General features: G+C 58.9%; 1 protein-coding gene across 3 annotated transcripts in view; it reads left to right on the top strand.

Moving 5' to 3' along the window:
- Window positions 1-27,845, top strand: part of TMEM104 (transmembrane protein 104) — a 54,615-nt gene that overhangs the window by 20,451 nt on the left and 6,319 nt on the right. For all 3 annotated transcript variants that reach the window (XM_027518855.1, XM_027518853.1, XM_027518854.1), the window contains exon 9: window positions 19,505-19,598. In XM_027518855.1, the coding sequence (XP_027374656.1) occupies window positions 19,505-19,598 (94 nt within the window). The remainder of the gene's footprint in view (window positions 1-19,504; window positions 19,599-27,845) is intronic.

Below are 27,845 nucleotides of genomic sequence, written 5' to 3'. Positions count from 1 at the left end.
CCTGGTCGGAAGGTGGATCGTGTCACTACAGCGCCAGCCTCAGAGTGTCCAGGCCACCAGGCCTCTGTCGTATGTGGTCTGGAGTTGGCATTCAGGTCAGTGCCAGCTCCAGGGTGACGAACGCTCATAAACTTAGCTCAGGGTTTCAGGGCACTCTCAGCAAAGCCCGTTAAGAGGCCCCGGGCTGGTTTTCTGGAAGCTTTTCCTGTTTTGACCTTCCACCCTCCCAACCCACGAGCATGTGAGTGGATCCCAGGATTCCTGGCTGGGCAGGTGGGACTGAGCTGTCTTATGGAGACCCTGATTACGGGCAGCTTCGCACACGAGGAGGGATCAGCCCCGCTTGCTCTCTGTCTCCCCTGCTCCCTGTACACAAGGGAAGATGAATCTCCAGGCTCCGTCAGTCTTGATTGCTTTGTGCCATTGCGGAGAGGTTGGGGGTTGGAGAGGGGTGGAGCTGAGTGACACGCCCCATGAGTCTCGAGTAATAAACCAGAGGCGGGTATCTGTCTCTGCCTGGTTTGCAGGCGGGACTCAGAACTGGTTCCCTCTTGCGTGTGCAGCGTCTGTTAAGACTCTCCAATTCCTCTTAGTGCTCCTCAGCCCTGGCACAGATTTAGGGGCGTTAGGTGACACACAGCTTGACACGTGGCCGCCTGGCTGAGGGGGAGCGTGAGGCAGAGCTGCGAGAGAGGCAGGGGGCCGGCCCCTTAATTGTCTGCATCCTGCCAGCCATTCCGCAGCTCTGCCGAGGCTGTGCTGTTCAGCTCTGAATTCGGCTAACCCCTAGGACTGGTTCCACCTTCCTAGCCCCACCCTCTAGACCTGCCCCCAGGGTAGTCCTGTGGTCCGGGAGACACTCATTTTCCTCTGTTTCTGGAACAGTCTGACTGACTGCTTCAGCCAGGAGTCTGTCTTCTCGGAGAACTATATCTCACCCGAGGTCCAGTGGGACCTGGGTGGCAGGTTTTCCCAGCCGCACCCCCACCTCCATTCCCCAGCCTTGGGGGCAGGCAGAGGACTCCGCAGGGCCCCCAGAAGACTGGAGGCCTGTTAGCCTCTTAGCATCTCAACAAACCATGATTGATAGAATAAGCAAAAGCGTCGGTGAGTGTGAGGACCCATCTGGATCTCTGACCGATGTTGCAGAAAGAGGAGGTTGAGGAAAGGGTCCGAGAGGCTCAGCACAGACCTGGGGGCAGGTCCAAGACTGAGGGTCAGCGGGGGAGCCCCTCAGGTGGGTCCTTCTCTGGTGGGGCTGTTGGAGGCTGTGCAGGGTCTATCCAGCACGTCCCCCCGCCCATCCGCAAAACAGACGTGGAGCATGGGGAGTGCCGGCTGCTGCCACGGGCCCGGTGAATTATTTAGCACCATTATTATTGCCTTATTAAATCGTTCTTTCTCTTAGTCCTGTAAACCTTCCACATGATGGAAGCCTCCCTTCCTGAATCTCAATAACTCTCTGGGCAAACAGAAGGAATCCTTCAGGGAAGCAGACAGGCATTAATTACAGCCTTCATCTCCCAGATATTACACTTATAACTCATGACGCTAATTGCCACCAGGCCCCCACAATCCACACAACACAGGCTGGGACGGCGGGGGGGCGAGGCCGAGCAGAACCAGAGCCCTTCCCCTGCGGGGTGTTGACACCCTCCCATCTCCCCCAGCCACTGCCGCTGGGGGCTTCTGTTCGCTCAGGTTTTTAGTTCAGACTCGCTCTTCTGCCTGGTTTGGAGAAACTCCAAGCAGGCGGACTTCGGCGCCGTCTCAGAAGTTATTTCACAACTTCGCGTGTGGCTCCCGGGGTCCACAGCCTCCGCAGCACTGAGCCTTCTGACCCTAAACACTGGGGGCTCCGTCCCCGTGCCGGCCGCCCCCTGTTAGTGCGTCGGAAGCGGCCCAGTGACTGGAGGACGGGGTCAGCCGACCTGGGCTTCCTTCCTCGGTCCTGGGCGCTCTGTGCTAACGGCGCCTTCCCTCCCAAGTCTGGCCTGAAGGGCTCACCCCTGTGTCCTTGCTCCATCAGGTGGGCCCTTAGGTCGTGGGAGACGAGGGGCATCCTTTTCCCTCGCCTTCCTGCCCCCCACCCACCGCCGCAGTCATTCATGTTTGGAAGATTGTCCCTCCAGGCTAGAGATTCCCACCACAGCTCGCTCTTTCTTTCCTTTCTTAAATATTTATTTGGCTACAGTGGGTCCCAGTTGGAGCATGCGGGTTTCTTTTAGTAACAGCATGTGTACTCTCAGATGCGGCAGGTGGGATCTAGTCCCCTGACCAGGGATGGAACCCAGGCCGCCTGCATTGGAAGTGCGGAGTCTTGGTCACTGAACCACCAGGGAAGCCCCACCCCTGCCCCTGTGGTGGTTCTCTCTGCCGGCTGTTCTGCTGCCATGTTGAGCAAGACAGCAGGTGGGTTTAAGGTCCCTTTCCCACTCCAGACACAGTCACTTCTTTGTCTCAGGGAAACCGTGCGTCTGCCCGGCCTGCCTGTTTCAAAGGATCTCTGATAGCCACTTTTTGTCTTTTCCAGGCCAGTATAGTCTGGCTTCTACTTTATGATTTAGCTTTTAGAAAGTCCTTGGAAATCATCTCTTCTGTGCCTCCCCGGGAATGCTGCTGAGATGCACACACAGGACGAGAACCCTTAGGATATTAACTGCCTTCGGAGGCCAGCCCGTGTGTGCATCGTGAGTGCTTGTGAGAAGGGAGCTTCCTCTGCCCGCAGCCACCAGTGGCCTCCCTGAAGCCCTTGACCTTAACGAACGGAAAATTCCTCCTCCCCTCCCTTGGCCCGCGAGCTCCATCCACATCCTGTGATTCCAGTGCAGCTGATCCGAATCAGTTTCTCCGTCTCCTCCCTCCTTGGAGTAGCCACAGGGTGCTGTAAAGTCGGGGGTGGTCCCGCAAGTCACTTGTGCCCCCCAGGCATCCCAGCAAGATGCCACAGCTGGGGCCAGAGGTGACCTGGGCCCCGTCTGGAGGGCCCACTCAAGTTAACATCTGGATCTGATCCTCAGATCCCCGCCTCATCCCCAGTCCCACCACCCCACCCCACCCCACTCCTCTGAAGGATCAAATGGGAAAGTGTTGATGCCCCAGCGCTTTCAAACCCGAAACCTTGCCTGCAGGCTGGGGAGCATCCTGGGATTCTTTCTGCTCAGTGTCTCCGACTTGGGTAGGAAACAAAGTCAGGATTTAGCATTTCATTCTCCTGCACGGTGAGGGGGAGTCAGGGGCCACTGTTGAATGACAGGGTCGTATGGAAACGAGTCCCGTTCAGGAATCAGACTGTCCCGAGTGTCTTGGAAGCAGGACGGACGTGTGTTGCTTGTCCCCTCGAGTCAAGGGCACTGCCTGGCTGTCTTGTCCTTGTTCCTGCGGTCCTGTCCAGCCTTACTTGCACCCCACGCCCTGGGCCCCATCGGCGTCAGCTCCTCGAGAGTGTCAGAGGGCAGTCCTGGGGGGGCAGTGGGACTCCCCAAGCGCTGAGGGCTCCTAGCCAGCTGTAGGAGCGACCTCCACTGCTGCTGGGGTACCGGCCGCCCAGCAGGCCAGGTCGGGCAGAACCGGGCACGCAGATGGCAGAGCGGAGCTCATCCTGGCTGGAGACCCGGCCACAAACTGGTAGCATCAGGCGGGGGGCCCCTTGCGGGCCGCTTTGGACCAGGACAAGGTCACCCTGGCTTGCCTTGAATGCAGGAGCTGGGAGATCCACCTTGAGGGTCCGGGTGACCCGGGAGGGTAGTGCAGCCACCCTCTGCCAGACAGAGGGGCCTCTCCCGCCAGACACCCCTTGAAGAAGCAGGGTGTGTGTTGGGGTCTGCAGGGGGATGGGGGGTTCTGCCTGCTGGACTCTTCTTCCTAAAGGAGCTGCTGCTGCTGCTAAGTCGCTTCAGTCGTATCCGACTCTGTGACCCCATAGACGGCAGCCCACCAGGCTCCCCCGTCCCCAGGATTCTCCAGGCAAGAACACTGGAGTGGGTTGCCATTTCCTTCTCCAGTGCATGAAAGTGAAAAGTGAAAGTGAAGTCGCTCAGTCGTGCCCGACTCTTAGCGACCCCATGGACTGCAGCCCACCAGGCTCCTCCGCCCATGGGATTCTCCAGGCAAGAGTACTGGAGTGGGGTGCCATTGCACCCCATCTCCTCCTGAAGGAGCAGGTCAGTCTGATTCGGACTCAGATTAGCGCTGAAGGTCCTTCTGGGCCTGAGCTCAGGCAGAGATGAGGGCACAGATACAAAGGGACCCGCTGACCAGTCCTGAAGCCTAATGTTTGCAGAGGTCAGGGCGTGGCTGCCCAGGATGGGGCCTGCTTGGTGATCCATGTTGGCACGTCCCACCGTCCGCCTGACAGACCCACCATCTTCCTGCTGCCCCTCAGTCCTTGGTGGCCAGGAGGGCTTCTCCCGTTCTCGTGAATAGCTGGAGCTCCGCACATCTGCCCAAGGACGTCTCCCCTCCCTGCCACAGCCTCTCGCTCTGTTATTTCAGCAGCAGCCCCGATGCCCTGGGGCTGTGGCATCTGCTAATAAATGGGTCACCGCTGTCAACCCTTGCACGTTTATTCTCACCGGTTCTGGGGCAGGAGGTGGCCCAGAGGCTCTGGGACCAGCAAGGAGGGAAAGTCAGGGTAAGACGACAAGTTTCAGCGGCAGCAGTGACTTTATAGGACCTGGGGATTCTCGGGAACCATCCCAGGAGACCAGCCTGCACCCCCAGAGCACAACTCCAACGAAGACAGCGTGAGCGCTGTGCCCAGATTTGCACAGGGTGGGGGACCCAGAAGGAAGCAGGGGCCATCGAGACCGGAGGCGTGGCCCCGGAGGGCGAGCACCATGCTGGCAGGATGAGCCGTCTCCACGGAGGAGTCAGGGGTTGGCTCCATCCACAAATCCAGAGCTGAGCCCTCAGCACAGTAAACAGCCCGGTAGTCCCTTGTTTGGGGACATCACCCTGTCTGAGTCCCATGGGTCGGGACTCAGCCCAACACCAAACCAGAACAAGCTGGGCGAGGTTCCTGGCCACCTGGGGCAAGGAGGGGGTTGCCAATGGGGCCTCACAGGGTCTGGGACATCCAGGCACCTCCCTTGTAGGAGGGGGGACTGTTTGGGGACCTGCCTAGGCTACCAGGGACGCTGTCTTCTTTCTTTTCCTTTTCCTCTCCCAGTGTCTGCGCCTCATCCCATTCTGGAGGCTCCAGGAAGGTCGGTTTGTTTCGTTCTAATTTTTGTGGCTGCATCTGGTCCTTTGCCTCTTGCAGTGTGTGGACTCTCTAGTTGTGGCGTGCGGGCTCAGTCACCCCGAGGCACCTGGGGCCTTAGTTCCCCGACCAGGGGTCACTCCTGTGTCCCCCGCGTTGCAGGGTGGTTTCTTAATCATCGGACCACCAGGGACGTCCTGGAAGTCTGGTTTTGTTGCACCTCACCCATCCCTCCCCTTTCGCCAGTCATGCTGGGCAGCCCCCTGAAGGTGTGGCCCGTGGAGTAGCTCCCCCAACCCCAGGCTGGGCCCACCCTGAGTTGGTGGGGGTCTGTGGTCGTCCGCCAGCTCCTCTGGGCCCCCGGGAACACTTGTGCCCCAGGGTGTGGACCCCCCCCCAAGTGCCCAATCTCTGCTTCCAGCCTGCAATCCTGGGTCTCTAGGAAGAAAACATTTATGCCTCACACCCCAAGACCACGTGTACGCACTCCCCAGACAGACGCTGATGTTGAGCAAATTCTAACTTCAAACAGTGGCCAGCGCTCAGGTTGAAATGACTGACTTTAAAGGATTAGCTTGTCTCTTCTTTTTCAGGGAAATCGATAACACAGGGGCGGGCCTGCATTTTTCTCCCTTCCTTTTCCTGGGGAGCTGCCACTCCGGCTCATCCGGGAGCGGCCGCTGGTGTTTTGCTGTGCTTTCCTCCACCACGCCAGCCCCCGCCCTTTCTAAATGAAATTCAGATTACACTGTCACTCACTCCAACACTATGGCTTATCTCTGGAGCTCCTGTCAGGGCACCCCAGGGCCCGCAGCCGTCACCCCCCATTGGTGCCTGTGCCCAATGCCAGCCCAGCGCTGCCCAGCGTTGCTCCAGACCAGCCCTCACCTTTCCGAGGAGACCTGGGTAGCGCCCCTCGCTGGACCACAGCGACCGCCCCCCGCCCCCGCCCCCTCACTGGATCACAGTGATCCCCCACCCGCCCCCTCCCCAGCCCTAACCTGGTGCCCTGCGTTGTTTGGCCCCAGCTTCCTCCAGCGCAGTGAGAAGCTGCTTGTTTTTGTTCTTAATGCGGTTCTTGGGGACATGGGTTCTGTCCGCTGGCGTTAAGCTCGCCATCCATCACGCCCCACGTCCTGCCTCTGTGATGGCTGATGCCTGACCCGCCAGCTTAGAGGACGGAGCTGACTCCCCTGTGCCGCCAGCTCCCAGCTCCCAGTAAAAACACCAAGTGGCGGGAGTCAGGATCACAGACAGTCCTCACCGCCCCCTCCCCCAGCCTCAGAAGCCGCTCCCCGGGTGAGCTGGGACCCTCTGCCTTCCTTCTATCCTGCTGGGCTAAGGGAGCTCAGTTCCAGCTCCCGAGACCCCCTTCTGACGACCGCTTCAGTGTCTCCCTGACCCTGTTGGAACGTCCCCCGCTCTGTCGCCTGGAAAGTAACCAGTGCGTCCTTACAAACAGGACTCGCCCTGGGCGCCGGCCGCTTATACCCCGGGCCTGTGGGGAGCTGTCGGTTTGGCTTGTCTGGTGTCTCGTCCTTTCTCCCTGCCCCCGGTTCCCCAGGCCCAGAGACGGGCACTGACAGGAAAGTCATCTGTGAGCCGCAGCCGGTCGCGGGCGCTGCCGGCAGACTCGGCTTCTAAGCAGCCCCGTCGTATGAAAACCCCAACGTAAAAGACAAACTCCAAGGGGTAATTACTTGTTACAGAACAGTTTGTTATTTTACAGAAGGACTCACGGCAGGTTTCTCTTGAGTTCTTGGTTTCCCTAGTGTGTGTAAAACACTGTTCTGTGAAAATTAAGTATTTATAAATAGAACCTTTAGAAGCCTATCTCTTGGGTAAATTCTAGTATCCGCGTGTTCGTGTGTAAGTGGGAATCCAGAGCCGGGCTTGTATAGAAACAGGCCAATGTGGATTTGGCGTGGGCATCAGAGACACACACACACACACACACAGCCCCAAGCCAGGAAAGCTTCATGGAGCATATTAAGAATATATCCACGGCCCACGCTCATGCACAGGCCAATTTGGTTGGGAAACTTCCAAATAGGTCTCTGTGGGGAGTGTTCATCCCCGCTGGGGACCTTCTGCACTGTCCTCTTCCTGGACCATTTTTATCCACGCTTCACACTGATCTCAGGCACACCCTGAGTGCCAGGCTTCTCTATTTGTGCTCAGTGAGATCAGAGGGTAAGAAAGCTGGTTCTCCTTGCTTCACGAGCGCCTCGGGTGGTTCCTGGCCACTGACCCGTGTGTGTGTGTGTGGTGTGTTTTCAGGCAGTCGTCTCAAGAAGCTGCTCCAGGGGCTTCCCTGGTGGTCCAGTGGTTAAGACTCCAAGCTCCCGATGCAGGGGGCCAGGCTTCAGTCCCTGGTCAGGGAACTGGATCCTACGTGCATGCTGCACCTAAGAGTTCACATGTCACATTAGGGGCCAGCACAACCGAATTAATTCATTTTGAAAAAAAGAAGACGCCTCTCCGGGAAAGCTCCCAAAATCCTCCAGCTCTGGTCATCTCTGTATCCCCTCTGCTCCAAAACCTCCCATTTCTGGGCAAACAGCTTAAAAAAAAAAAAAAAAAGACTCTGTATTCTTTAAGGAAATGCCCCAGCTGTCAATTTCAGGTCTCTACTCTCCCTTGCTCTTTTTTTTTTTTTTGGCTTCATTTCCCAAAAAGTCTGGGAATGAACTGTGGTCAAGGAAGCATCGCAGCCTCTCAGGAGTTCTAAGGATAATATGAGTTGTTCTTAAATACTCTGTGCTGACTAGGATCAGAGCTGTATATGCCGAACCGTGTTCCTCCTCCTGCTCTGGTCTCTCCGCTGCTTCGGGGCACAGATGAGTCCATAGTCCTTGCAACAGCCCTGCTGACTTGGGAGGCCGTGCCCCTCCCTGAGCAATGTTTTCTCTGTTACAGGGTGTCTATTCTAAGCAGAATCTGCTGTCTTTCTAAACAGTGCCCCAGGGCCCTGGCAGTAATGGTTTGATTAAATAAAGCACTCCTTCTAAAGTAATAACTGCGCTCCTCCGTGTGGCTGGTGTCCCAGCCAGTGGTGCTGGCCCTGCAAACCGGGCAGGGGCTGAAGGTACCTGAGGGCGCGTCCCCCAGCCCGCAGGCCGGCCCCTAGGAGAACGCAGGAGCCGGAGAACCCCAGAGGAAGTGCAGGCAGCAGAGAGGTGCCTGGGACTCGGGCGCGATGAGACGGGGCTGAGCAGTTAGGGTGCACATCAGTGATGACATTTGATTAATTAGCACGTGGGCGGGCTCTCTCATGGGTTAGAGTAGACCAAGGCACGTTTTAATCAGGCTCGCAGTGCCGAGAGGGGTGCTGCAGAGGGCGTCGCCGAGCAGATGCTGCATGAAGGCGGAAGGACAGGTCACAGGGCACTGCAGGGCCTCTGAGTTGAGCTCCGGGAAGAACTTGCGGATTGAGATGTTCTCTGGAAACCTTGACAGGAGGAGGGACGTGATCGGTGGGCCAGGTTGGGTGCTGATCATGGCTGGAAGCCTCACCGACTGCCCCCTCCCCGACCAAGTTGTGACATCCACTGCCCTTCAGGAGGCTGCCCTCCACCCCAGGGACAGGTCACCGGCCTCCAGGAACGCTGCTCAGCCCTCCCTCTCCCCGGGTCAGGACACAGGTCTCACTCCACTGGGTCTCAGAGCTTGGTTCCAGGATCACTGGCACGTATGAAAAATATAGATTCCTAGACTTCCCTGATGGTACAGTGGGTCAGAGTCCGCCTGCCAACGCAGGGGACATGGGTTCGATCCCTGGTCCGGGAAGAGTCCTCATGCCATGGAGTGGCTAAGCCCACGCGCCACAATTACTGAGGCCGGGAGTGGCAACTGCTGAGGTTGGTGCACCTGGAGCCCACGCTTTGAAGAGAAGAGTAGCCCCACTCACCGCAGCTAGAGAAAGCCTGCAACGAAGGCCCCGTGCAACCAAAAATAAATTTAAATTATTAAAAAAAAAAACATTGCTAGGTGACACCCCAGACCTACTGCAGCAGCATCTCAGACTGCAAGGCCCGGGAATCGGCACTTCCGGTTCCAAGGGTGACTCTGGGTCGTCTCCCCCCTGAGAAAGTCGGCTGGCTGAGGCCCTCTCGCAGCGGTACGTGGTCTTGCCGACACCCAGCCTCCCTGGGAGAGGCCTGCCCTGGTCTCCCATGGATCTGCTTCCCGAGGTTCGGCCAGGGAGGTGGGGGTCAGGGCCCTCCCGAACCGAGCCTCCCCCAGGAACGAACGGACAGGCGTCACAGGCCTCCGGGCTGGCGTCACGAGTCACAGACTGAAGGTGACGCCTCCTCCGTGCTCGGGCGTCAGTAGTGGCAGCACACAGGCTCAGTGGTGGTGGGGCGTGGGCTTAGCTGCTCCATGGCATCCGGACTCTTCCCCGACAGGGACGCAGCCGCTCTGCTGCCCTCATCAGGCCGCTTTCAGACTCTCAGCATCCCCAAGACAGGGGGCCCTCCGGCGGTATCCCTCTGCCGCCTTGGCCATCAGGCCCCTGCGGGTGGTGCTTCCTCCCGGAGCCACAGCGTGCCAGCCCCATGGAGAGGCCTCTGGGCTCTGACCATCCACCAGGGAGGAAGCCAGGGGTCTTCAGCCAGATTTCTCATACCCAACTCGACAGAGCTCCTTGATCAGCCAGCTCCCCTCCCCACGTCCAAGGTTACTGGGCACCCAGCAAAGAGTCCTGCCCTTTCCTGACTGTTTGGAGGTCAGTGATCTGCAGGGCAGGGGTGGAGCCAGCCGCCCGTGCTTGCTTGCTGCAGGGCTCCTGTGTCCAGGCACCCAACTTCCTCCATTCCAGCCCCCATGAAGAGCCCAGTTCCCAGCACCCGCTCTCCCTGTGCAGAGATTGGGGGAGGGGAGAGTTGCGTGGGGTGCCCACACATCCGGCCGAGGTGCCAGCAGCAATGGCTCTGCCACCTCCTGTCCCTGGGCGGGCGGGGGTTGACGCAGAAGCAGTCAGATGCCAGCCGGTTCCTGGAGGCACCAACAGCCGTGCGGGTCCTGAGGTCCACGGGGCTCACTGCCCATCCAGCCCACGGTTGCATGGCTGGGGATATGGGTGCTTTCTCCCAAGAGAGCCGAGTGGCAGGACTGACGGCCCAGAGGGTCCCCACCTTCCGTTAACACAGTCCACGATGCAGAGTGATACCCGCCCGCCTGTTCCCCTCAAGGCCTCCCGTTCTGAGGACCCGTAAGGCCCAGTGGATCCCAGCCTGGCCCCGACAACTGTTCCCCAGCTCCAGGATCACACGGCCAGTGCCTCCAGCTTCCTCGCGTCTGTGAGGCAGTGTGTAATAAGTTGGCCAGGCCCAGGGGTGGGAGGACTGCCAAGTGCCCCCTCCTCTCTTGTTCCTTGACATCTAGCAGAAATAGACCAGGACCCAGAGCTGTTTCCAGTTCTCCGCAGACAGATTTCAGTAGCTGAAGAGTGGGACGTGGTGAACCAGGCCCGCGGTGCCTGAGAAGTTCTCTCTGTGCCTCGGTTCGCTGAGCCTGGGGAGCGATGTTGCCATCCTTTCCTGCAGCTTTTCAAACCCTGCTGCCCGTTAGAAAAACCCTGCCTCCCTCTACGAGACCTGGCGGCATGTTCCCCGACCAGGGATCGGACCCCCAGTGGGAGTTTGGCGTCTTATCCACTGGACCCCCAGGGAAGTCCTGAGGCCTGTTTTCTTGCCTGGGAGCCTGCCCTGGGCTCACGTGCCTCCCTGGCTCCACGGGGCTCCCCGCCAGGGCCAGCTCAGCGTTTTCCCGCGGCTGTCACCGCGCCCAGCTGGACGGGGACATCCCCACCCTGCCCTCTCTTCTCCAGCTCCCAGGACTCCCAATTCTAGTGTTTCGAGTCCTTTTCGGATCTCATCCCATGAAAAAAGGGAGGGCTCCCACCGGGGGATTCGGTGGCTCACCTTGGAGCCCTGGGCGCCTGGACCACTTGTCCACGGAGAGGTGCCCCTCACCAGCCCCCTCCCCACCATCCAGCCCGGCCGCCTCCCAACATGAGGCTCGCCCCAAGGTCATGAGGCTTTTCTGTCTTTGACTCTTTCAGTCTGGTTTAAGGTTAACCTGACTGCCATTTCCCAGCTCAGGACCCTTTAGGAATGCCTCTCTCTGTGTGAGGCAGCTCTAAACTCCTCCACGAAATATGGTCTGCTCTAATCTCCCTTCTGGAACTTTCTCTGTCACCACTGCCTCACCCTCACTGGCCACTGACCCCCGCAGACGCTGGGCACTTCTCACAGCTCTGCACCCCTCACGTGCCTTCCCCTTGCTGCAGAGTCTGACAGGCACTCACTTACTCCAGGCTGAATCAGGGGCTCCCCCCATGACACCCCGTGCCGTGGCGTTAATCAGACTCATCCGCATGCAGTTCCCTGGCTTCACTGGGAGCTCCTCAAGGCTCGGAGCTGAGCCTTGTCCACCTTTGGGTCCAGAGCCAGCGTGAGGCCGGCCACAAAGGGGGAGGGGGCGCTCTGTGAGCGTCCGAGTGGACGAGACCCCTCAGGTGGGCAGCCGCTGTTCCAGCCTCAAAACCTCCTCTTCCAACCAGCCCTCCCCTTCCCAGAGACCTGGGCCGTCCTCCGCTCCTCACTGCCGGGACGGAAGCTGCCCCTCACTGAGGGCTTAGGGGCCCCCTGTCTTTGCGGGGGGCAGGCGCTGCAGATCACGGGGAGCAGTCAGAAGCCATCCAGTCTCCAGGAGGCGGGCTCACCACCCATGTCTGTCTCTGCCGCCCCTTGTCACCTGGAACGTGAGCAGTGGAGTGTTAACGTTAGGACGGGTGCCGGCTCCAAAGTCAGGTCTCTTCCCCCCACAGGGCCCCCAGCCTTCCACCTGTTTCACCCCACCTCCCTCGTCCTCCCACAGCCCCGACCCTCCGCAGCTCCTTGTCATCATGTTCTTAAAGCCCACCTCGTGCAAGGTCAGGCCCCTCAGTCTTTCACCTGGCATTGTGGGTGTGCACCACCGCCACCGCCCCATCTCTCTTTTCACACTTGTAAGGAGCCAAGCTGTCCTTTATAAACCCCGGGGCTTATCATCATTGAGTGAGTGACTGCGTGGGTTTTCCACAATATTTATCTCCCTCTCTAACACACACACCCAAACCACAAGGGTTGAGGCTCTGGCATCAAATCCTTGGAACCCTGCCCACCACCGGGTACCATCTGGTTTTTCATCTGAGAAAGAGACAACACAGGCGCGCAGGCTTGTCCTCCAATCAGAGGGCGAGGGAGGCGGCAGCCGTGCCAGGCTAATGCCACTGGGCCGGCCCAGCCCTCCTGCCCGCGGCCCTCCGGGAGCCAGCCTTGGAGCGGGTCCTGGAGAGACTCTTTCTCTGGGGCGTAATCAAGGCAGGGGGTCAAGTGCTGTGCAGAGAGAATGAGCCTTGGATACAGACAGCCTCTGGTCTCAGCTGTCTTGGTTGTTACGAGATCGTGGACAAGTTAATTAGTCCTCTTCAGCCTCAGTTGTTTTTTTTTTTGTTTTTTGTTTTCAAAATGAAGACAATAGCTAGTGTGTAGGGTATCAGGATTAAAAAGCAATCTTATATGGAAGATGTTGTCGTGTTTGGGCGCTCAGTAGGTGCCTGGTAATGTTGGTTCGGGCTTCTCTGGGGGCTCAGGGGTAAAGAACCCGCCTGCCAATACAAGAGACGCAGGTCCGATGGGAGCGCTGCCCCCAGGGGCCTGGACTGCCTGTGTCCCGCCCTCCCCTCTCGGATGGCACACGCGGTCCCAGGAGCCCTCATCTCGGGCAGTTGCCGCATCGGCTCCATCCAGGGCCTTTTGGGTGTTCTCTTCCAGGCCGCCCCCTCCCCACCCCAAACCAACGGAACTCACATCCTCTGGGCTTGGACAGGCAGAGTTGAATGCGCGTGCAGGGTTGGGAGCAGCCACCCCTTCCGTGGCTCCTCCCTGAAATCACTCTCCCAGGCTCCCCCGTCTCAGAGACAAATAGCGTTTTCACCCGTCTTCTGGCAGAGGTGTTTCAGGTCCCCCCTCCCTGGCCGGTCTGCATTGCTGCCCGGAAGCCACCCCTGGAGTTGCCTCCTCTTCAGAGTTAATCAGGCGTGAGGACAGGTCTTTTCTCCCCAATTCCCAGGTCTGATGGGCAGTCGAGGTCCCACCATGTGGGTTTGGTTTCTTGCCTCTGTTCTGTAGCCCAGTGGCTGTTGAAGAACTCCCTGGGGGACCTGTAACTTTTGGCTCCTTGTTGGCTCTGTGCCCTTCTCTCCTGGGCTCTGCCTCCTCAGCAAGCATGCACTCGCCTTTTGACGGGAGCCACAGGTGTTAACATGTCTCAGCTCTCGCTCAGTCCAAATGGGACTGAATTGTTTGACATGAGCCAACTTGGCTTTCTGCTGCAGATGTCGTGAGATGATAGCGGGTTTCTAGAGCTGACTTCTGTGCTCCAGAAGCCTTTTTAGAGTGTCTGGGCCTCAAGTCTCCACTCTTGTCTTCAGGCATCACCTGAATCTTTCATTCTATTCAGCAAGCATCTCCCAGGTACCTCCTGGGTGAGGTTTGAGGGGAATCCAGGGAGGGACCCAGGGACCCTAAGCCATGGCGACCTGCTCTAATCAGCTCATTCGGCGGCTGGAGAGGCATCTGGCCTCCGTCTGACTCCATCACCCCTTCTCCAGCAGCCGAACGTATTTGAAGGATCAGTGAGTAAGAGCTTGGCAGCACTCGCATCGTGGCCGGACTGGTCGTCTGAAGGCCGGCAGCCTCTCCTGGCAGGGGCCCTGTTGTTCCCACAGCAGGGCTCCTCATGCTGTCGGGATCAGCCGCCCCCGCCCATCCTCTGGGGGAGAGTGTCATTCTGAAACCTCAGCCTCCGTTTCCTGCGAGAGTGCTGTTCCGCTGCAGCGTCCCGGTGGCCTCCTCTCAGCGGTGCTGCCTCTCCTTGCAGGGTTTTGGCTGATGAGCTGTGCTCGGGCTCCACCGAGCGCCGTGCACGGGCCTCTGCTCTCCTTCCCACACGTTCATCCTTCGCTCGATGGGGATGAACGTGAACTTGCCCTGCAGAGCGCTCGGGCTGCAGGTCATGCAACAGGAAGAGTCCTGACCTAACGTTGTGTGGCAGGAGCTCCTCACTTGGCTTCAGTTGTATCGCATTCCCCGGTCCCAGCACATTGGGAGGACAGGTGGAATTCACACCACCCTCCCACGAGGGAGTGCTGCTCCTTGCTGGGGCGATGCGGCCAGGGCTGATGTTCACCGACTACCTTCTCTGCACACACGATGCGCTCTGGGACCTTCACGAGCACTCTGGGGTCTCGCCGTTAGCTGGGGCACCCTCAGGACACAGGGCCCCACCCTAAGCATGTGGCCCCAAAGCCTCTGGCCCCCACTCTGCCCCTCGCTGCCCCAGGGCACACCTCCTCCTCATTGCCGCGTCATCAGACGTTGTAATTCAAGTTGGGAAGATGTAAACTTCCAAACCAAAACGTTCACAGCCACTTGAGAAGTAAAAATAGACTCCTTGAGCATGTCTTCACTGCACTTCAAGGACACGTTGAAAGTTCAGTTCCCATTTAGGGATGGGTTCGTGCTGAGTTGCCATTAATCCCAATTAACTCTTAACCCCAACAAGGCCGGCCCTGTGATCGAGGCATCTGTGTCCTTTGTCACTTGAAATGACCTCCAGGATCAGTCCAGAGGGCTCAGCTGTGCCCTTGGTATGTGTGAACTGGCTCCCCAGGGCCCAGTGTCCTCCATAGCCCGCCCAAGGGTCTCTGTGTGTTTAGGTAGATCAGGCAGCATTCACCCTTCCAGAACTTGTTGCTCCATCACCCCTGCTGGATTAACAGAGAAGTCTGAGTGCCCCCTCCAGTCCTAGAGCATGGAGACGCCAAGTGGCTCTGCTGGCCTTTCATGTTGAAACTCCAGGGACTTCCCTGGTGGTCCAGCGGTTAAGAATCCGCCTTGCAATGCTGGGGACATGGATTCAATCCCTGGCCCGAGAGGATCCCACGTGCCCCAGAGCAACTAAACCCATGCCACAATTAAGATCTGAGGCAGCCGAATAAATATTTAAAAAAAAAAAAACAGGGAACCTACAAGAATTTAAGTGGTGTGGTACCCAACGTGCGTTTGGTGATTCAGTCAGGAGCCCCCCCAGTGAAGATACAAATGCTTGGCAAATCGGGCGGGGGAGACTGGCACCTGAGTGGGGCTTGAGAGGTGACAGAGAGAAGGAAGGTGGAGGGGAAAGGGCAGTCACGAGGGGAGAGGCGTGAGGGTGAGAACCAGCTGGAAGTGGGGAGAGGAGGTGTCGTGGCGGGGAAGCAGCCTCACACAGCGGGGAGCGTGTGCATCACAGGGTCGGCGGGGTGGGGCAGGGCCGGAAGACACCCAGTCCCGTCCACTGCTTCCTGGGTCACCCGGCCTCTCCAGACCCCCTGCCCCTTCATCAGCAAAGGAGGCCCCGGCCCCTGCCTGGTGACCATTCTGCTGCTCGTCTAGGGTGTTCTCTCGCTGCCGCCTGTTGCAGGAGGTATAGCTGGTGTGGCGCTACAGATGGCCCTGAAACCGTGCGTGCGTGCGTGTCGAGCATGAGCAGGTGTGCTTGGGGCTGAGTGTGGGGAGGGGACATGGGTGCCAGCGAGCTCGGGCCCGGGAGGGATCACGACAGGGACACGGGGCTCCAGACGTCTCCCCAGTCCCAACCTGCCGCCAGCCCTCTGCCCACCTGTGTCCTCTTACATTATGCATTGTTAACACTGTGACCCCCCCACCACACACACACACCTCTGACTCCTCCCAGGCTCCCTGTGTCCCTTCCAAGACTGTAAAAAAGCACACTCCTGTGGTTTTAAGCCACCAGGTTATAGCAGCTGCCAGACATGAGCACAGTGAGGAAGGACTCGGGGGTCGTGGGAGCAGCCGGAGGTGGGTGGCACCCTTAACCTGCCTGGGGACACAGGTGGAGAGGCAGCCTGTCGAGTGCTGAGACTCCCAGTCAAGTTCACCGAGCCCCCCCGGGACATCGCGAGAGCCATGGCCAAGCGTGCCAGGGACGTGAGCCACCTCCTGTCCACCAGGACCCCCCCGGGACTCCGTGCCTTCGGTGGGCGTCTCGACTCACCAGCTGGACAAGAGAGACCCACACGCAGCCCCATCTGCACCCTCCCGGGTCTCGGACTTTGTTCCCGTGACCGATTCAAAGGTTTCATTTAGAGACCAAAGAATTCGTTCTTTTTGTTTGTTTGTTTTTTTAAAGAAACACATTTGGCCACAGCAGTTGGTGTCCCTGCCTCCTGTAATGAGTCTGACTTGGAGAGTCCTTGAACAGATCCCGAACTTGAACTGATCAATGGCGTTTGGGTGTCTGGAAATGGCTCGGGGAGCCAGCTAATTTATAATGTCACACAGGCTGGACAGGAAAACCCAGGAGGACAGACTGTCTCCTGCCTTTTCATTCCTTCTTTGGGTAAAAAGAGAAGGGAAGACAGGCAGTGCCACGCGTGGCTGTTCAGCATCTAGCAGTGAGCTCGGGCCGGCAGGACCCCCGGGACCCTGGGGCCGTTCCCCCGCCCAGACCTCGCAGCTGCACCGGGGTGAGGCCACGCACCCTGGACGCCAAGTCCGGCTGAACCAATTTGCAGAGAACACCTGTTCCTGAATTAGCCCCAGCTTGCGCCGTGTCTCGGTCTGGGCTCCCAGTGCTGCGTGAGCTCCGCCCCGCATGGGGGCTGCTGTTTGCCCATTGGCCCTACATCTTCCCTGACCCTGCGGTTGGTCTATGGTCCCGACTTGGGGGGATAAAGAAAGCACATTCCAGCTGCTGTCCAGCCACAGATGTCACAGCTGTTGACTTCATCTCCCCAAAGAGCCCTTCACCACCTGCCCCCAGCCTGGGGACAGACCTGTTGTCACGCACGTGGACCCCAAAGAGCCCGGCAGGGCTGGACCCCCGTTCCCAGCCTGACTCATGCTTCCTGGCACTCGGTGGGCACCTCGCGTACACTTCCAGACTCTGCCCTGGGAGGTGTGTCTGTGTGCTCCGTCCCTTTGAACGAAGGGTCTCTCGGCAGAGTCCCGTCTACAGGGGGGTATGCAATGGGGCCACGTGTGTAAAAGGATATTGACGTATTTCCTGAGGAGGAGGATGAAGACAGGGTCCCTCCTGGAGAGGAGACCTAGGGCGGCCCACAGCAGCAGAATTCCCCGCCTGCCTGCAGGGCGGGTTCTGTGATCTCCTTGTTTTTACATAGTAGAACCTTCTAAAACCCAGTCTTTAGGCCTCCAAGATAAGCTCTGACCCCCACCATAAGCCACCCACCACGAATATGTCCGGCACCCACAGCTGGAGGTATCGTAGGTCAGAAGTGAAACACCCCAGCTCCTGGCCCGGGCACACCACAGTCTAGTTTCAAGCAGCCCAGGGTCATTGGAGAACGTTTATGGCAGGTGGCTCGGTCCATGTTTTTCCACGTGATTGTCCCACCCCCATCCTTCAAAAGAGAAATTCATCAGTGGAAAGTTTCCCTGAGGTGGTAATTTTCCTAAATGACTTGCTGATGGCACTGCAGACAGACTGGCTCAGCTGGCCGGGAGCTGTTGATCCCACACCTCTCGTGTCCCCAGGCCATGCCTGCCATGCAGGAGACCAGAGTTCGATTCCTGGCTTGGGAAAATCCCCTGGAGGAGGGCATGGCAACCCATATCCTTGCCTGGAGAATCCCATGGACAGAGGAGCCTGGCAGGCTATAGTCCATGAGGTGGCAAAGAATCGGACACGACTGGGTGACTGTCACCTCCCTGTGTCCCCAGGCCACAGGGGGACCAGCAAGGACTGCTCGGGAACCCTTGTCCTCTGCCTCCCCCATCACCCCGCCTGCTGAAACCGCTGCTTCTTCCAGAGCGGAAGCAGGGCTGGTTGTCGGCCCCCCGGAAGGAAGCTCCTTCCAGAAGTCTCCCAGCCCCGGGGGACTGCCAGGAGGCCGTACCCACCCCAGCTAATTAGAGCCCTTGCTTAAGCGGCGCTTCAGTCTTTCCTGTCATTCTCACAGTGATAATGGACTTGGATGAGCGGTCACAGCCTCTCCCACATCCTGCTCCCCTTCCAGGCGGGGCGGAGTCGGGGTCGGGGAACGGGCTAACCCCCACCCCCGTCGGGGGAACCAGGGACTGGCCACCAGGCCAAGCAGCTAGGATGTGTTCACCGGGATCCCAGGGCCAGCCCCGACTCCCCCAAAGCGAACCCTGCATCTCTGGCAAGCGTCATTAGCATTAACGTGATAAAATGGCTCACTGTAAATGTTAATAAGGTCTGCCGCCTCCGCCGCTTTGCCACTTCCGAGTGGCAGACTGGAAATGGTGCCATCCTGTAACTCCACCCAGCAGCTTCTAATCGCTCCGCTCTCGGAGCAGCCGGCTTGGCATGGAGAGCCTCAGCTTCCCTCCGTCCCCAGCCCCAGTCTCCATGGGGCCACATTTATCCGCCTCCCTGTTCTCTTTTGTAGAGGGGGTTCAGTTTCCGCAGATCCCAGTTCTCTAAGGCCGGGTGTGAATTCTCTTCTGTTTTCCCCCTAAGGAAGCACTCGCTCTCCCTGTTCCCCAGAGAGGAAGGGCAGAGGGGGGGCCAGTGCCAGCACCCCCACGGCTCCCACCCCCAACACCTGTCCACTCAGGGCTTCCTGCTCTTCCTGGTCCAGGATGTTTCTCTGTGGCTCTGCCCTGGGAGACACTGGCTCCGATTCTCCAGGCTTCACCTTCTCTCAGAATTCAAGAGGTTGCTGATTACCAACATCCTGATTAATCCTGTCCTCTGAACCATTCAGGATGGTGTCCTTCCCACTGCGCCGGGTCATCGGGGCCCCTGCGTCCCCACTCCACCATCCTTTCTTCCCAGTAAACCGTGAGAACCCAGGATGTACCTGGGGTTTGTTTCGGAGCCTCACCTTCCTAACCAGTGCTCATGCCGGCCTGCTGCCGGGCCCGTGACCCCCTCGGTCAGCACTTACTGAGAAGAGAAGCAAGCAGGGCCATGTCCCCAAGAGATAACCTGCGATTTGCCTAGAAAGTCGCCTCAGGACCACAAGTGTGAGGCACAGCAGACACGCACGGGTCTCAGTTTCTCTTGCAGCCCTGGTCCCAGGAACTCGCCAGGTGATGCTGCCTGACCCCAGGGAGCCTCTACCGCTCCCGGCGCACACCTGGGTTAGGAGCGGCCCTGGGGATGGCTGGAGGCTGCGTGAACAGTGTGCCGTCCCCACACGCACGGGGTGCCACGCGCCTGGCCTCTGCACCTCCTCACTCTCGTTTTTGTCACCAGGCCGTCTTCACGCTCCTCCTCGGACCCTTCACCTTCTTTGACGTCCAGAAGACCAAGTACCTGCAGATCCTCACGTCCCTGATGAGATGGATCGGTGAGTCTGACAAGCATCTCGAGGTCTGCCTCGCTCCCCTCATTCCCAGTCTTCCTGAGACGGCCACGCGGGCTCGCAGCCAGCGCTGGGAGGTGGAGGGGGCTCCCGTGGACTCCGGAGAGCAGGGAGGAGGCAGGCACTCTGTGCCTTTTTACTGGTGGGCAAATTTTGTCCCAAAAAAAGACAAGTCATCTCGAGGTAATGTGGGCAAAAGCGGGGCTCAGCCCAGGACCACTTGTTCCGATTGTACTGGGTCCCCACCACCCAGAGGAGTGCTCCAGGGCTCCTAGAGGCCTGGATGGGGCTGGGCCCCTTCAGGGCAGGAGAGCAGCTGCTCTTTGTTCTCACAGACCTGCCACGCGACACAACCTTAAAACTCAGCGGGCCATGGTGGCCACCTCTTGAGTCCCCGGCCACTAGAGCATAAAAAAACACCATAGTACCTTCCAACTGACGCTGCAAAGAGCAAGACCCCCACTGTCCTTGGGGGAGCTCGGGGGTCTCCCCAACACCAGGTCGGCAGCTGGGAGTTCATTCACTTCCGACACCGTCCTGCCAGCCACCCGGAAGGGCCGGGACCCACTTGGGCCCACGACCGGAGGGCGTGCAGTCACCGTCACCCCCGTCCCCGGCAGGTGCTCTGGGATCAGTTGCACACTGGTTTTGGTCTCAAAGATGCTGTTGCTGTTCTGGTTGATGGGCCTGGCAGAGGGGTCTCCCCAGCACCCCAGGATCCCCGGGGGGCACGTGTAGTGTGAGGTCCTGTCTGTGTGTGGTGAGCGGTGCCTGTGTCAGAGGAGAGAGGTTGTAGGAGGGAGAGAGGAGGCTGACGGTAAATAAAGGGTGGGTGTCTGGCACGGACACCAGGCGGCCCCAAGCTCGGGTCAGACCCGCCTCCACCCGCAGAGGCTGCGCTGAGCTCCCAGCGCTAGCTGGGCCCCGGGGTGCCTGGGCATCTCCCGCAGCCCCTGCCCCTCCCAGTCCTGCCCTTGGGGTCCTCGCCTTCCTCCAGGACGGGGCTCACGGAGTGGAGCCCACGGCTCAGCTGCTTTAGAAAACGGGCTGCTCTTTTCCCCAGCGTGGGCCTCCGCGGCCCGCTGTGACCCCGCTCTGTTTCTCCTCCTCCCGGCCGGAGCCTCTCCCTTTAGGGCAGCGAGGGGACCGCAGGGGGCCTCTGCCAGTCTCCACCTGCAGCCCCTAGGCTCTCGGAGGCAGCCCCTGGCAGGGCGGCGGGGCGAAGTGGCCGTGGCCTTGAGAGAGGGCGCAAGGCGGTGACACGGCTGTCGCTGCAAGTCCCTTGCCCCTCTTCTCCCTCTGATCCGAGAGAGAATCAATCGGCCGCAGCCTCTCCACCAACCGTGGGTGACAGCTCAGGCCTGTCATTTGTCTCCCTGAGAGAGTCAGGCCTCTGGGCTCGAAAAGGAAAGCCGTCTCTGACACGAAGCCCTCTCGGGTGGAAGCCCAACCACCCAGTGATGTCAGCCCTCTGACAGGTAGCTGAGCCTGGGGTTCAGTTCCCGCTGGAGCCACCTGGGCATTTTCCTTTGCAGACCTGCTCAAAGGGGTCTCCCTGGTCCTGACCCCAGAGCACAAGACAGAGCAGGATCGGGGGGACAGGGAGCAGAAATTGTTTACCCAGGGAACCGCCAGGCAACCCCGCCACAGGAGGGAGCAAGTCACCCCTGCCCGTGGGATATCGCGGTGGGTGTGGGGCGTCTCGATTCTGGCCCCAAATGACCCCAGGTAATTTTTCTAGAACTCCTGCAGAGGCAGTGAATGCCCTGGCCCTGTTTGTCCTCTCGAGTGTGTGCCAAGTTGTCAGTTTGTGATGAGCCCCCTCTTCATTTTGCTGCTGAATGGCAGCTCTGTGGCCAGATCCCCCCTGCCTTCCCACTTCCCGCGCACCCTGTCGCTCCCCACCGCCCAGATTAGGGCCCAGGATGTCTGGGGGAGCCAAGCGGGGAGGGGAGATAGGGTGGCAATCAGCTGGCTTGGGTTCTTGGAAGGCACAGGGAAGAAGGAACACCGAAGGGACCGGAAAATCATAAATAGATGTGCTGAGCCGGAAGCTTTCTCGTGCATAATTAGGAGTTTGTTCTGCCATCTGTTGAGGCCAGGGCAGACTGCAGGGACCCCGCCTGAGCACAGCCGTCCCCCACCCCCCACCCCAGAGCTCCAGACGAGCTGAGAAGCCTGCGGGCCGGTCCCTCCACCAGAAGCCCCTGGTTGCGATCTAAAGGGCTGATGGCCTTTGCAAATAACCACGTGTCAGGAAAACGTCAGAACATGTCTGACAAGCGCCACCATTGATTTCTTTTGCTGCTCAAATAAGTTCTGGGGGGGACCAGGTGGCTGAGTTTGGGAGACCCGGAAGATACAATGAGACCGTGTAGAAAGCGCTGTCTGCACAGCGCTCAGCGTCCAGACACCAGCCCCGCGCACACCCTCACCATCGTCATCTCTGGCCACCATGTCCCAGGAGTGGCCCCAGAGTGAGCCTCTTTTGGGGCTGGCCAGGAGGTCAGGGACGTGGCCCGAATCACTCCAGAAAGAGCTGTGTCCCTGGGTATCCCCGCCGAGATCTGAGAGCATTGCCGGCTGCCACTGTCTGACCTCCCCGCCCCACCCCCCGCCCAGCGCTGGGCCCCAGGCCCACCAGATGGGATGCCTCCCTGCTCTCCACCAACGTCACCCCCACGTCTTCAAGGAAAGCCCGAGCCTCCCAGTAATGAGACGCAGGCCGGCCTCACAGAGAGGCCGGGCTTCCTCCTAACTCCTAGTTCTCACCGTCAGCCACGCATCCACCAGGGACACTTAGGGGACGCAGACGACAGTGCTGTCCTTCAGGCCCACAGTCCCAGCAGCTGTGACCCCAGAGCTGGAGCCTTCAGCTGCTTAACTGACCGCTGCGGACCGTGGCCCCTGGGGCGCCTAGGGCGTGGGCCAGGGGGGCGGCTCTCAGGCTGGAAGGGGCCACAGCAGCAGCATCCCTTCACCCCCATTACCGACATCCCCTGCAACACACCCCACCCCCAGCAGACACCTCCCGCTCTGGGACACAGCTGGCTCGGCTGTGGGCACCCCGTTCAGTGTTATTAAAAAACCGCTTCTCTCTAATAAAGGCAGCTCTGGCGTGGCAGCCCTCCTCGGGCTGGGCTGTTAGGGACCCACAGGGCTGCCTTCCCTCTGATCGTGTATTCAGAGCAGCACCACGCGCATTATTCCTGTCTCTGTGCTCCCCTCAAAGTGGGTCAGGCACCATCCCCCTCAGCGGTCTGTGCATACGCTGGAGCCGCGTGGATTTCCTCGGCCCCCGCACACCCCACCTCCCCCTGGCAGGTGCCCCAGATTTGTCCTCCAGGCTGAGCCAGCAGGGAGAGGTGGGACCCAGGGCTGGTGGCCCGAGTGGCAGAAGGTCCCCAGGAGGGGACGTCACCCGGGAACACGAGGGGTCCGATTTTGCCTGTCCCCAGAACTATCTGTGGCCGAGTGGCCAACTCCCCCCATGGATCCATGACTGATCTCAGCTGAGCGTCTCCTGCTGGGACTGCTCTGATCCGTCACCACCAGCAGTCCGGGGTCATCCGTGCCTGGGCCATCTGTTCCCCACATCCTGTTGGCTCGACAGACCAGCTCGGTGTTTGAATTCCTTCACGGCCACTCAGTGCTGTCCCCTCATGCAACTGGTGCTTCTTGGAAGGCCAGGAAGGAACACCCCCAAATAAAAGTAGCACATGGACCCCCATCTGCCCTCCCAGCCAGGCTTCGTCCTGAGCCATTGCTGCTGCCCCCAACCCCGACATGCCCCACCTCGGGCCACTGTCCAGGGCTCTCCTTGTGTCCACACAGCCAGTGGAGGGGATCCAGGAAAACCTTTCTATGTATGTTTTACTCTGGTCTTAATTTTATTCTTGGTTTTCCAAAAGTTTTCTCTGCAGATGCAGAGATTAGTTGAAAGAAGAACCGGAGGATACTGTCTTAAGGCTCTTAGGGTAGAGAAGACACTTAATTAAAGCTTGCTGAAGGGCGAGCCGCTTGTCACCAAATGACCCCTTTCATTAGCGGCAGGGCTGACCTCAGAGCCCGGCTCGGCCCCAAGCAAAGACCCTGGCTGGCTCTCCTCTCTGAGCGGCCTCTGTTGTCGGCAGCTCTGCCCTGCACATGGCTGACACTTGTGCTGACCTGGCCTTCAGGCAGGGACTCCTGCTTGTCCAGGAGATCGGCAGGTCAGCTTCCTGGACTCTAGCAGAGAGAGTGGGGTGAGGCCCAGACAGGCGAGGTGCCCGACGGACTTACACGTGCTCCTCCGCTCAGAACCGGGCTGCCTGCGAGCCAGGGTGAACGCCAGCCAGGCAGCTGGGTCAGGAGGCCGTGTCGGAGGAGCTGTGGCCCCGAGCAGCCCCGGAATCTGCCTTCAGACCCCGGGGAGCCCCATGCCCTTGTCACAGCTCTGCCTCCCCTCTTTCTGGCTTTCCTGGTTTCTCTCTGCATCCAGCCGCTGCTCATCAGCTGCCTTAGTGGGCTCAGGCTGTCGTAACGATACCATGAACCAGTGCCTTAAACAGCAGAGGTCTATTTTCTCAGTTCTGGAGCTGGATGCGCAGGATCAAGGAGCCTTCAGGGCTGGTTTCTGGTGAGACCTCCCTCCCTCGCTTGTAGGTGACCACCTGCTCACCGTTCCGTCACATGGCTTTTCCTCTGTGTGTGCAGACAGCGTGTGCTCTGTCTCCCCTCTCTCTTTTTAGAAGAGCACGTGGGACTCCCCTGGTGGTCCAGTGGCTAAGAGTCCACCTTGCAGTGCAGGGGACACGGGTTCGAAACCTGGTCTGGGAACGTCCCACATGCCACGGAGCAGCTTAAGCCCGCGTGCCCTAGAGCCGGTGCTCCGCAACAAGAGAAGCCCGAGCACCACAGCAGAGAGTAACCCCTGCTTGTCCCAACTAGAGAAAGCCCACGTGTAGTAATGAAGACCCAAAGCAGCCAAAAATAACTAAATAAAAATTTTTTTAATTTCTTAAAAAAAAAAAAAAAGCACATATCCCATCAGATTAGGGTCCACCCTTCTGATCTCATTTGACCTGTAACAGCTCTTTAGCGGCCCCATCCCTAGCTGCACTGGCCGGCAGATTCTTCCCAGCACCCCCTGGGAAGCACAGTCACCCCATGTGCGGTCACATCAGGGGTTAGGGCTTAGACATCCGAATCCGAGGGGGAAGGAGTAAGAAGAAAAGGTTTAGAAAGGACTGAGCCACCTTGGGGAAAAGTGACGGTGTGGAAGTTTTATGTTTCTGATCTCCCCAAAGATTAGTCTGCCTGCCAGCCAGAGGCCCCTGGGCTGCGCTCTCCCAGAGATTACAAACAGAGCCGGCTCAGACAGCTTAAGAAAAACTGAGAGCCCGCCCTCCCAGCCGCCACTTGCCATGCCTTGAGGGTGTGGAAAGTCGAAGGATGAAAAGGCCAGAGCTCTTGATTTTGTACTTAAGGCTTGATTGCTTTAGAGACTCAAATACCTGCCCTTGATCAACGACCCGCTCCTCCTGAGACACTTGAGGCTCTGCCCTGAGTCCTTCTGGAGGAGAACCTCCATCCCCTAAGTTGATTACTTAAACGCCCTTCTTTCCTGCCTCTGAGATGATAATGATGCCCACCAAGCTCGAATCCTCTGGAAACCTCAGGGGCTGATCCAGCAGGGAAGGCGGTCAGATCCAAAGTCCCTTCCTTCATCAAAACCCAGGGGACTTGTGCGAGTTACGCAGGCAAGGCCAGAGACCACAGAATGTCTTGTGGGCCTGGCACAAAATCTGACCCAGGGCCACGGTGCTTCTGGAGCCGAGTGCATCTGCTCAGGGAGCTTCCCTTCTCCCCCGAGGGCGCCCCTCCCCACCAGAGAGCGAGTGTGTCCTTGTGTCCTGTCCCCTCTGAGTGTGAAAGGAGCCTCTGCCCCGACCACAGCCTGAACTCAGGCGGGAGGGCGATGACCCGAAGGATGGGCTGAAATGGGCGCTGAAGAGCCCAAACAGTTCCCTTCTGGTTCCCACCCAGCCTCGTACAGAAAGCAGACGCTGAGTCCCTACAGCCAACCTGGTGTTGGGGACAGCTTGCCCTCGTATGACCTTCAGCGGAGCAGGAAGAGGTGGCTCTGGTTCACAGAGCAGGTGTGAGCGGCCTGCCCCAGCTCCTCCTCGTCCCCCAGAGATTAGCTGACACCTCGGCCAGAGATGCTCAGCAGGGAAGGGTCATGACTGTGACTCGACCTGAGCGGGGTCACGGGTTGACCCCAGGACCCTCCTTGCACAGAAGGAGAATTGGGTGAGGACTTGGGATTTACAGGTTTTCTTGCTGGCCTGGGCTATCAGGATAGGAAATAAGGTTTCTGTGATGATAAAAGAGACGGACACGTTTTTGAGTGATTGCTGCGGGACAGACCCTGCCCTGTGCTTATTCAGTTCAGTTCAGTTGCTCACTCGTGTCTGACTCTTTGTGACCCCATGGACTAAAGCACACCAGGCTTCACTGTCCATCACCAACTCCCAAAGCTTGCTCAAACTCATGTTCATCGAGTCAGTGATGCCATCCAACCATCTCATCCTCGGTCGTTCCCTTCTCCCGCCTTCAATCTTTCCCAGCATCAGGGTCTTTTCCAACGAGTCAGCTCTTCGCATCAGGTGGCCAAAGTATTGGAGTTTCACCTTCAGCATCAGTCCTTCCAAAAAATATTCAGGACTGATTTCCTTTAGGATGGACTGGTTGGATCTCCTTGCAGTCCAAGGGACTCTCAAGAGTCTTCTCCAACACCACACTTTAAAAATATCAATTCTTCTTCACTCGGCTTTCTTCATGGTCCAACTCCCACATCCATACCTGACTACTGGAAAAACCATAGCTTTGACTAGACGGACCTTTGTCGCCTTTTTAAATAACATCTTATTCCATGTCCCCAGGCCCACGAGCGTCTCCGTTTTTTAAAGGTGATGAAACAGAGGCACTAAGAAGCTAAGTAACCACCGCAGGCTCACCCAGTTCAGGACAGGGCCAGGAGCTGAGCCCAGTGCAACTCAAGGACTGAAGCTCTTTCAGAAGGAAAGCAGCGGCCCCCTCCCTCTCCTGTTCTCTCCGAGGGGTTAGAGCTTTGCAGGCTGAGCTGCCACTCCCAGCCCTGACCTGCGTGTCCTGGGAACCTGCCCTGTGGCTCTCTGTTCCCAGCCAGTCCTATTCTATAAGGAACGATAGCCCAGCCACTTGTTCCTGCTTTTAGGGCCGAGAAACTGCCTGATCTTCAGTGTTCTCAGCTCAGGCTGACGTTACCCCATCAGCTCCTCCCAGGCCTCCTGAATCTCAGGGTTGGGGGCTGGGGGCAGCCCAGCTCTGATGACCCAACCTCCAAGGGCACTGGGGGTTGAAGGAGGAAGCTGGAATCTCTTGGGACCCAGCTCCCTGCCTGGAGCGCCAGTGCCCGAGCTGGGATGGGCACGCAGGGCCATTCGTAATCATCAGCCATGGCACACTGATTCCCCGCTTGGGGAGGAGGGCACCGTGCCCCTGACAGCCGCCTTGATGGACGGCCTGCGCCTCGCAAGTGAGGGAACAGGGCCACTCGCGGGGCCCTGAGAGCAGCAGGGTGTTGGGGGGGCATCTGGAGCCAGGCCCAGAGCTCAGGGAGGGAGGTGGCACCAGGCCCCTCCCGGGCAGTGCACAGCACAGCGCTGGCTGCGGGCCAGGGGCTGGGCTGCCGGCACAGCCCCCGCCCAGGGCACCACTGGAAGGAGTCCACCAGCTTCACCCTTGGCTCTCAGTCGTGGCTGCTCGTGTTTGTGTGCTCCGGGGCCCTCGGGGATCAAGGATGAGGGATCTGGCCTTAGTGGACACGTGTCCCCTCTCCTCCCGTGACAGCTGTGTTCCTCTCAGGGCCCGCAGAGGAGACAGCAGGGGTCAGGGCTGGGCTCAGGCCGGTGGGCAGAGTCCCCCCACCTTCCAGAGGAGCTCTGTTCTAGCTCAAACTTCTACCGAAAGGACTGACTGACTGACCCAGGACCAGAAGCCACTTCCGAAATGCCCCCAGCAGTGCATCCCCTCCCCTCTGCAGGGCAGGCCACCCAGGTGGTCACAGCCCCGGGCAACTGAGAGCTCTCGTTTCCTTGGGCTTTTTAAAGACAACCCAGTTTCACACCTCAGTCCTGTGTCTCTTAAGTGTCATGTGCAAATCAGGGCAGGTGACCAAGGGGCGTTTCTTGGCGGAGCACTCTAGGG

The sequence above is a fragment of the Bos indicus x Bos taurus genome, chromosome 19, assembly GCF_003369695.1.
Source record: "Bos indicus x Bos taurus breed Angus x Brahman F1 hybrid chromosome 19, Bos_hybrid_MaternalHap_v2.0, whole genome shotgun sequence".
Lineage (NCBI taxonomy): Eukaryota > Metazoa > Chordata > Mammalia > Artiodactyla > Bovidae > Bos > Bos indicus x Bos taurus.
This window is presented reverse-complemented; position numbering and strand designations above follow the sequence as displayed.